Below are 11,478 nucleotides of genomic sequence, written 5' to 3' on the forward strand. Positions count from 1 at the left end.
TGTATGCTGATGATACAATACTTTATTATTCATCTCCTAATATTGATAATGTTGTACATAACTTAAATGTTGACCTTGAAAGCATTAGAAAGTGGCTTATTAACAATAAACTTACATTAAATGTACAAAAAACAGAATGTATGTTTATTGGTACAAAGAAAAAACTTTCTAAATTATCAAACAGTAATGTTAATTTGTATATAGAAAATAATTGTTTAAACAGAGTTAGTTATTGCAAACACCTTGGTATTTATATCGATGAAAATTTATCATGGAATAAGCAAACTGATAATGTAAAAACTAAAGTTCTGCTAGGTTTGTACTATTTAAAAAAGACTTCTAAATTTCTATCAAATGATCAACAATCTCTTATGTACAAAACCATAATATTGCTCCTCATTTTGAATACTGTAACCTAGTATGTGTTAGATCTACTAAAATACAAAAAAACAAATTACAAGTCTTACAAAATAGAGCAGCAAAAATAATTCTGAAAAAAAGAAAAGATGATTCAAGTACACAAGCTTTGCAGACCTTAAATTGGGAAAAATTAACCAGGTAGCTTTTGCGAAAGTTAATGATTCCCTTAGAAAGTTATTGCTTAATCAAGTAATTTACGAGATAAGAAAAGCTAAATTCCAATATGGCCAACGCAAGGTGAAATGTCTACGAGAAACTGAACCCAGGAGGTGGCACAGGGAAATCCGCAATTTAACTAACTTAAGCCCTCCCATCCACCACAATAACATTGCCTTCCCCTGTGCCATCTCCTCAAATCTACCCTTAGAAAATATACCAGGATCTCCACAATATCTCTATTGCCAAATCAGGAGGCCCTGATGGGACCCCTCCGAAACTTCTAAAACTTTGTACCTATGAATTCAGCAAAACCTGTTACGGAATTGATTAAAGTGTCCCTCTCAGTGGAAACAGGCGAATGTCATACCTGTCCCTAAGGCTTTTCCCCCTACATTACATAAATTAAGACCTATATGACTCACTTCTACTGTCTCTAAAATTGCAGAACGTAAAGTAACTAAAATCGTCCTTGATGCTATTCAACCTAAGCTTGATTTCAGACAATTTGGCAACCAAAAAGGCATTTCCACCACCCATTGCCTCATTGACATCTACCATTATATTATGACAAAATCTGAAATCCCCAATAATGTACAGTATATGCACTCACTCTCACTGACTTCAGTAAAGCATTTGATCTTGTTGATCAAAAAATTGCTATTTTTAAATTGTTTGAGTTAGATGTACCGCCCTATGCATTGCTTTGGATTACTGATTTCTTAATTAGTAAATGGCAAATGATAAAATATAAATATACATTATCAGAATGGGTAAAGTTGTCTGGAGGTGTTCCCCAAGGAACACTACTAGCAGTTATTACTTTCTTGGTCATCATCAATGATGCTCTCCATGATTCCAATAATGCTGGGATCCCGGTCTGGAAGTATGTCAACAACCTCACCATGGAGGAATGTACTAAAGTGGGGATAATGAAAATTGCAAATATTTCTTGATAACTTATCTGAGTGGGCTACAAATAATAAACTAAAATTAAACCCTAGTAAATGCCAAATTATGCTGATTTATTTTGGTCGCTGCCAAATTCCAGACCGTGATCTCACCATTCCGTTGGTAAACTTGGTACAAATTTTAGGTGTTACATTTGACTCTGATCTTAAGTGGGAAAGCAATACATCAGCAATTGTAAACCAGAGCCTTGCAGGCGTCGACGTTTCTATGCATGATACATGACTTAACCAACCATATTTTCTGATTAAGTCATCATAAATGACATAATCAGAAAATATGGTTAGGTCAAATTTGTGTGGTGGTTGAAAAATTCAGGGAGTCTTTATGGCCCAAAATAGTGATTTTAGACAATATTGGTAATGTAATTTGATAGGCAATTTACAGTAATATTTTTAGCAAATTTCTTTGAAAAAATTTCGTAGGCCTAGCCTAAAGTAGTTTGGAACAATATCGGGAGTGGGGGATTAGACTACAATTTACAGCATTTAAAAATAGCTTGGGCCATATCGTCCACACCAGTTGGGCCCAATCGTCTGTCACCCGAAGGTTTCATCACAATGATCAAGAACGTACACGATCTAGGCCCTAGGCTAGGCCTAGCCTTGCTGCCATCAATCTGCTATGTATACTACCGCATAACAAAGAAAACGACCCACACAGTGCATTCTTAAATTTTACACACATTATTTAATGTATTTTACGTATTAGACGATAACATTGATTAAACCATCTACCACCCTCGCATCGCTGTAAACACGGTACTAAACTAGGCCTCATGTATTTGTGGAAAGCCTAAGCTAGATAGTCGTTATGTACCCCACAGTCGGCTGCATTTATATATTCACTCGTCTTCAGTTTGCATTCAAAGGGTACACTGCTGCATAGCTAACTGTCGGGGATATAGTACCTTCGTATGATTACTCCCACAACAGAAAAAAAACGTCGCATTGAAGTAGCGAAAAATAGAGATCTAAATGAAAAAAACGATGTATTTCAGAAAGCTTTTTTTAATTTTAAGCCTTTTTCAAAATGCCTATGCCTACAGCAGTTGATTTTTTTTTTGCCACAAAACCAAAATATTTTCTTCCATGCAGACTTGCCAATAGGTTAGCGAGAGCCCTGACTGAACACTGCAGAAACTTCACATCGAACTTGGCATTGCGAGGAAAAACAAAATGTTGGAAAACTTTTTTTTTAAGCATGTGTATTTGCATAAATGTCTACAAACACACACACTACACAGGGAAAACAGTGAAAAGTAATTACAATAGTTCCTATTGCATTACATGCATAGAAACTAAGAAGGGCAACCAAAAATTGTTTATCATTACGATTGCTAAAACACAACAGGTTGGACAAAATCTGAATTAATTAATGTTACAAGGCTTACATCAGGCCGACACTTGAATACGCTGCGACTGTGTGGCATTTTGGCTTAACAAATTCACAATCCCTGATTATCGAGCGTATTCAGAAACGGGCACGTAGATGCATTATGGGTAAATATGAAAGCTATGATCTTGCACTGTCTGAGCTCGGAGTGGAGACCCTTGCTTCCCGCAGGGTCCAGCTGTGCACTAAATTTGCTGGCAAATGCACCGAAACGGATTGTTTCAAACCATGGTTCCCACTTAGTAAACGTGCTCACCATATGCCTCTATGCAATACAGCTTAACCTACCAGAATTATAAATGTAAAACCAAAAGGTTCAGTAATAGTCCCCTCCCAGCTCTGACCAAACTTCTCAACTCCATTTAATCACGCCTACACTTATAGCTGACACTGAGGGATGCCGTTTCCAATTCGGGCTCATCAATGTCTTGATGATACAATTAAAATTTTTTTTAGGCTTGGCTTCCTCATTGTGATGTTTTCTGGTGCAATTTTTATTACCTTTGCTATTACAATGTTGTTATTGCTATTATTATTATTATTAGTAGTAGTACAGTAGTAGTTGTGGTATTATTATTACTGTAATTATTGCTATTATTATTATTATCATCCTTAACTCTAGAACTCTCTGCCTCCTCAATTACGTATAATTTCTGATCCGCAATTATTCAAATCTACTCTTAAATTCTTCCTCTTCAAAATAGTTCAACTTCTTTCTAACGTGCTCCAGCGCCGGTGACAAGCCAGTTTTGTTTGCTTTAAAAGGCGCTTTAAAAATGTGTATTATTATTATTATTATTATCATTAATAGTAATATTCTCAGTGTCACTATTATTATATTATTATTATTATCATCATTGTTATTGATTCAAATTTTTATCGCTGCTGTTTAGATGTAATGTTTTCTGTTCCTGTTTTTATTAATATTTAACAACTCAGTTTTGTAATTCAGATTTATTTCTGCAAGATACTGTATGCCCACCATGGAGTAATGGTATGACATACCGCATGGACAGACCCCAAAAATACAACAAAACATATAAGTAAATGGTTTTCTAAAACACAGTGATTTGAATGTGTGGTTTATTACACATAAAACTTGTGATTAGTTTGAATCCATAAAAGATAGCCTACATTTTCTGTAATATCTGAACTATTACACGATAGTAGCCTATCTACTATTCGATTTGTCAAGTTCTAGGCCTAGAAAGGAGAACTGCATGCGGACCTCGCCATCACCTATCTAGCCTTTATTTTTGTCAATAAGGTTTTGATTTGACCTAAACACAATTTTTTTAATTCTCTAAACAATCTTCTCATGGCTAGGCCAAAACTCATTCACTTATTCGCACGGACTGTACTTTGCAGGCACCACAAAATTTAAAACGGCTGTACATCATCGCTACTAAATTTAGACTCATCAAAGACGTAATATTGCCTGTAAAGCTTACCATTCCAGGCTGTGATTGGCTGATGTACACAATATGGAATATTGAAGCAATTTGACCAATGACGAGCACACTTTCATAAGAAACCCATTCCAATGGTAAAAATATATGATATAGAACCATACAATTTCATGTAAACCACAACAATATTTTCGCAAAATAATAAGAAAATTAATAAAATACAGTATGGTTAGGACGACAGATTAAGTTACAAAAAATAGTAATTTCATAACTATGTATGATTCATTATAAAAAGCAACTGTTATAATTTTGTTGACAGGTAAGGGAAAAAATTTGAAATTTGGTAATAAAAATGGGGAAAATATCAATACAGATAGACTGACAACAGCAGATTTTAATTTTGATATTTTAGCCTTTCCTTTCCCCCCATGTCAATGACGCCTGACACACAATGCCAGTGAAATTTCCCCATCAATCTCGACAGGCAAAACTTCCAACTTTATGAACCGCAACAAAAATAGCTGGAAAAATTTTATTTAAAAATAATTAAAACTTCTTTTCTTGAAATAAATATTCGGCTGACAATATAAATGAAAAAATGTGTACATTACATAATAGTAACACATAACAATATGTAAAAAAAACCCAAAAACACTGTGTAAGGTGTCTATATTTGCTCAAAATCAAGAAGGAAACTCAGCTACAAAGATATATTAGCATGCCTACAAATACAAAATAAAACATGAGAGAAAAAAACAAATTTATTTTAAAATAATAAACAAAAACAAAAAAAACTAATTCAACTAGTAACTTAACACAGGATAATAGGGATACTCTAGAAACTACATGTTTTTATGAGATGTTTTTAATTGCAAGAGCAAACCTTGTTGTCGCAGGATTTGAACATAGGAGATCGGAAAGCAAGCACAATAACAACCAAGCACCATATCTACTGTTACTGTTGTAGTAGCCACTTCTTCAGAAGACACATTGCAGTCACTGACAGGATCCATTGACAAAATCACTGCTGGTGTTTACTTTGAGAGCCAAGATTTACCATTTTTTTTAACCACTTTTGGGATATAAGTTAAGTGATTTAAATTTTTAATATTGTCATAAATTATGGGAAAAAAATGTGCTCTTCATTTTCATGGGAATCTACTAAAGAAAGAAAGTTTTAAATGTTATTTTTCATTTGTTTTGGTATATCGTATACCACAGACAAATAATTAAAACACAGATCTAAATACGACATTGAATAATACGGTTTGTGGGTATTAATCCCAAGTCCCACGAAAATCAGTTTAACAAGTTCATGCTTTTTTTGTATTTGAATAAACATGACTTTCAGCGTATATTTGCATCATGTGTGGTTATTTAAATAATAAAGCATGGCTCAGGTTTGCGACAGTATTTGAGTGAAGCGTTGTGGTGAAAGTGTTTTTTTTTTCCTTGTGTTGAGTGGAACGGCTGCGTGCGGGATTGGCTGGGTAATGTCTTGTGTCTTGTATGCTGTGCCGTAGATGTCCGTGCGTTGTATGGTATATCGGGTACTGTGGCTCAGTTTCACGTACTGGTGTGGCAGTGTTACATGACAGACCCAAAACCGACACGAAGCAGGCATAAGATCGTGACCGTGAGTTTTCCTGTATTTGTTTTTGGTTCTTAATAATTAAATGTGCAAGTATATTGATTATTACTATACTTACCCTTGCTTGTGTGAAGGCCCTAAATTAAAATGAAACTTTATAGCCTTGAAAAACATTATGGAATTGTAGATTCTTTGTTATGTCATGTATTATTGTATTGTATTGTAGATCTTAGATGGTCAGAAGAACAGGAGGAAGATTGGAAGCACAGACCAATTGCTCTTTCCGATTGACCACTTGATGCCGGGAATCTCAAACTCGGGAGCTAAACTTATTAAATTATTATTATGAGGTTTTTTTGTACACCCATAGTTCTGAGTTCGTGTTAGCCACGTTATAAGAGCTGAGTTCGTGTTAGCCACGTTATAAGAGCTGAGTTCGTGTTAGCCACGTTGAAGAGCTGAGTTCGTGTTAGCCACGTTAGAAGTGCTGGGTTCGTGTTAGCCATGTTAGAAGTGCTGGGTTCGTGTTAGCCACGTTGTAAGTGCTGGGTTCGTGTTAGCCACGTTAGAAGAGCTGTGTTTGTGTTAGCCACGTTATAAGAGCTGTGTTCGTGTTAGCCACGTTATAAGTGCTGAGTTCGTGTTAGCCACGTTGAAGAGCTGAGTTCGTGTTAGCCAAGTTATAAGAGCTGTGTTTGTGTTAGCCACGTTATAAGCGTTATTATTCTTTTATTTGTTTATTACTATTATTGTTATTATTGTTATAACCAGTTATTATTGCATTGCCTTGAAGTGTTGATTGTAAATTGTTAATGTGATAGAGATATGCTTAATTGATAGTCTTGCAAGCAAAAATGTCTTTATATGCAATACTGAATACTTGTTTGTAGTACCAATCATGATAGACAGAATTGATTATCGCAATTTGTAAACTAATGATCTTTTTTTCTATGTTGATACTATGGTTAACTGTATTGTTGAAATTATTACTTGTAAGCCATGATAATAGTAGCGTTATTATTCTTGAGCTATTCATTGATATATTATATATTATTGGAGATCAATGTGTAGATTAATAATAATGAGCTTAGTAGTTTAGTGGTTATTATTGTTGTGAATCATTACACATTGATATATATATTATATATTATTGGAGATCGATGTGTAATATAATTATAGTGAGCATAACTGTTTAGTAATTGATATTGTTGTGAACTGTTCGATTAGCATACATCGATATATTAAATATTATGTAATGTGTAGTTTATTGATAATGAGCACAATTAGTTAAATATCATTGGTATGAATTGTTTATGAATGACAAGTTAATGGTAACATTATATTGTTATTATTATGGTTATTATTATATAATTGGAGATCGTTGTCCAGTATATTAATGGCAACGTGCACAACTAGTTAAATATATGATACAAAGGGATAAGGGTATAAATTGCGATAGTTAAATGGACTTATTGTTAATGTGATGTGCTGTGGTTAATAAAGTTTAACCCGAGTTTAATTCTGTGTCGTAACTTATTGCAGAGGTCCTGTCTCGATTTTGGAATTCTGGGGCAACTTGTGACAATCAGCACTATCCACACTCTTGCGAGTAAGCAAATATCTCCTAGAAACTAACGCAAATTAATTACTAATATTAATATTCTCGCTGGTTTACTGGTCACAAGTGTAACCACGGACAGCAACAAAAATTAGATGTGTTAATTAAACAGACTGTGGCTTCTCTTAACTTGGGACCCCTGATTGGTAGTTCACAGACATTGATTGAAAAAGATATTTTGTTGGATGTGTTAATTAAACAGACCTGTGGCTTCTCTTAACTTGGGACCCCTGATGGCTAGTTCACAGACATTGATTGAAAAAGATATTTTGTTGGATGTGTTAATTAAACAGACCTGTGGTGTCTCTTAACTTGGGACCCCTGTTGGCTGGTTCACAGACATTGATTGAAAAAGATATTTTGTTTGTTTTAAAACGCAGTATAATATTAACAACAGCTGACCAGAGTGGTCATAACAGTCCTTAATAGTAGATACAATGAAATTTTGTGCCAGCAGATCTTGCCCTTGCGAGTTTGACGCAGTAGACAGGTGTGCCAGGTGAGTGGGACACTTCATAGGTCATTCAAAAAGGGTCACCATTTGATACAGTCAGATGCAATAGCAAAATTTCTCGCACGCAACCTCCCTTCACTTCCTTGGTCATTGGACATTTATTCCAACCTGGAACATACTGTAACTTCCCAAATCCACAGGGAATCTCCTTTGGGCCAACTGCCTAACATTATTTTTGTTTTTTGATCTGATATGTATAAGTTTGAAGGTATAATGACAAAGGTGGTTGGGTCGGGCCTGTCCTCCAAGACCCCACCAGCTTCTCACCCATGTCAAACTGATTTTCCCCTTCCCCCTGCATATGCTAGAATCACCATATGTAGTAAAATTTTTTAATTCTTCCTTTACCATGGAAATAACTAACCTGGTTGCTCTACCTTGGTCTCCTCTTCTTGTTTTTCTGCATTATCTTTCTTTTCTTCATCTTCTGTAGATTCTTCATTCTCTATTTTTTCCCTGTCTCCAGTCTCTTCAGAATTATTCTAGAATACATATAATCGCAAAATGCAACAAACGATGCAATTGTGACTTTTTAAGCCAACTGTTGTGTAAAATAATTAAATCAATTAACTGTTATGAATTTATTGTTAAGAAATTTACCTGATATTGCTTATGTATCACTCATTTAATTTTTTTTTTTTTTTTTTTTTTGCTAGGCATTCTAGCACAAATTGCAAACAAAGGTTTTTCTTTTTTAATCAAGTACATACGATAAGGGGATGAAATTCCACAAATCCATCCCTTCTATTAATATAAAGCAAAGAAACAAGCATTTGAGACCTAAAGTAAGTTTCTATGTTACTACATTAGCTACAGAGATATTCAAAGTCAGTGAATATAAGGTCAGAGGTCAATTGTAGCATTTCCGTTCACTTTTTAGGCAAATGTTTAATTAGGGCGAATAGAAACATGCATGTTCTGATTAATTTGAAACAGAAAGCAACTCTCTGCGACCAGCGGTTGCCAAGATATGGAATTTCTATGTTTTCATTATTAATTTGCATACTGTAAAACCGGTAATTTTCGCGGTACATTTATTTTTCGCGCTCTTCGCGCCAGCACAAGCTAGCACGAATTAAAAAAACACGCGAAAATATTAACACCAACAAAAATATGCTCTACTATGTATGGTATTACAGTACAGTACACTGGGCCTAACCTTGCCACCATACGCATGTGTGCCAAGCCTTGCCTAAGTCTTACCGTACAGCAACGTACAGGCCTAGCCTAGCTATTTATCCCTAGGCCTACACACTAGGATACTGTCATGTACTGTATGTTATGGTGAACGTTTTCTTTTTCCGAATATTGTACATAAGTGATCATTAAAACTAAAATGAAGTGTGTTTGTTTTCTTTGAAAAACCCGTCGCGGATCAACGACGACATCATCATCGAGGTTGACATTTTTTATGAACAGCGCCACAAGCAAATGAAAAGCATTTTTATTCTTATCCCCATGGTAACTCCGGGAACTGTTACAGTTTTGCGGTGATGCAACGAAATTTCACACATAAATGATGGATATTTCTTGCGTAAAATGAAGGTTCTTGTCTATTTATTTGTTAAAAAGCATTTATTCATTGATTTAACATATATGACTATATATATTTTATTGGCATTATAATGAGCCAGCCTGGATGACTAGGCCTAGCCTAGGCCTACTTAAACTCTAGCCCTTGCCTAGATCGCTAGCCTTTAATTTAACACCTTCATGGCTTTAGATAGTGACGACCATGGATATCTATGTAACATCCAGCAGTAAAGAAAATATTTACTATTTGGGAAAATCTGAAGCGCGAAAACAACCCGCGAATATGTTGAAAGGGTCTCTGACCCTTCAATGTCATGTTCTAATTGATTTGAAAAAGAAATCAACTCTCTGCAACCAGCGGTTGCCAAGATATGAGAACCCTATATTTTCAACCTAATTTGCATATTTTAGCTAATTTGTATATGTTCCCGAGGTGTGATTTCTGGAATTTCATCCCCTTATTATATGTATTTGATTTAAAAAAAAAAACCCTTGTTTGCAATTTGTTTGACTTCATATTCTAGATTGCCTAGCCTATTTATATCTTGGTTTTGTGGCCTTATTTAATCATAGTTATGTACAGCTCAGGTTCTCTGTCGACTAAGAATCATATATTTCATCATTCCAAAAAAATTAGACAATGGCTACAGGAAAAAGCAAACAGGGTTTAGCCTGCTAACTAGCCATTGTCATTCTGATGTATGAACTCTAATTAGTAGTGGAAAGAACCTATGACACTAACCTGTGCATCTAGATCAGTAATTTCCCCCTCTGTCTCATCTTCTGTCTTTGGTTCAACATCCACCTCTTCAATCAACGCTGAGGGTTTCTTCTTGAGTTTGTATGTCTTGCAATGATGCGAGTAGTGATCAAACTTTGTCTTAATCATCCGTATGGCAATGTCCGATAGGGCAAGCTGCTTCGGTAGTTCAAATCCTTGTTTTTTATCCTCAAAGTTAAAAGTCTTAAATCTGTAAAGTTTGAGGCATTTAGAGTAGATTTTAAATGCAGAATAAAATGTCATACATTTAAAGGAGAGTTCCGGGTTAGAAATTTCTGTTTTATATTTCGTTTATTCATTATATCATGATTATAATGTACTTATTTAGTACATATTTAAAAATAAAAAGTGGGTTCTACTCTTAAGTTAATATAAAAATGAGGTATTTTTGTTAAATATATAAATATATAAATATAAATAAGATCAGGTAAATTTACATAAGAATATATTTTCTTCTGTATTATACACTGTGTAATTTTATTAATGCCACCATTTAATAGCCTGGTTCTCATGAGAGCCCTAGTATCCGGATCGGGAGCTAACCGTTAGCGCTTACCGTTAGCACCTGCGTGAGAATGCTCGATCGGTTAGCGCGATCAGGATCCGGATCCTGCTAACCGTTAGCTACCGTGTGAGAACATAGCCAATATTAAGGGACCAAGTTTGCAGCGCCCATTTTGCACTCCAACATAAGTGCAAACTAACTGTTCATATTCTGAATATATAAATGCATACCAAATCTACTCTACATGCCTCAAACTTTAATAATAGTTTTCAAAATAATAGTATAGTTTTAATAAATAAATTTTGTATAAAATATTTTAGCTACTTTGCAATGTGAATTTCAATCTTAAATTATTACTTTGCTCCTTTTTAAAACCAGAACCCTGCGGGTGCGTACGTTCCTTTGTACGTAAAAAATCAATGTACATTTGGGAATTGCAATAACTTACTGTATCTTTTTGAATACTGATTGTGTAAGGTAATACAGTGTTTTCATTTTCAGTCAAAAATAATCAGAGGCGGATCCAGAAATTTATGAAAGGGGGGGGGGGATAAGGGGTTCTGAGAAGTGCAGGGATGTCGTTATGC

The 11,478-nt window shown here is 34.8% G+C and overlaps 1 protein-coding gene across 1 annotated transcript in view; it reads right to left on the reverse strand.

The window, feature by feature from the left end:
- The window catches only part of LOC117103468 (protein CASC1-like), a gene marked incomplete at its 5' end in the record, with an annotated part of 68,483 nt that overhangs the window by 53,613 nt on the left and 3,392 nt on the right, over positions 1 to 11,478 (reverse strand). The window contains 2 exon segments of the mRNA XM_033244022.1: positions 8,437 to 8,554; positions 10,348 to 10,576. Coding sequence (XP_033099913.1) covers positions 8,437 to 8,554; positions 10,348 to 10,576 — 347 coding nt within the window.

This window comes from Anneissia japonica, unplaced genomic scaffold, assembly GCF_011630105.1.
Source record: "Anneissia japonica isolate Jap-2015-1 unplaced genomic scaffold, ASM1163010v1 scaffold287969_len279043_cov187, whole genome shotgun sequence".
Taxonomy (NCBI): domain Eukaryota; kingdom Metazoa; phylum Echinodermata; class Crinoidea; order Comatulida; family Comatulidae; genus Anneissia; species Anneissia japonica.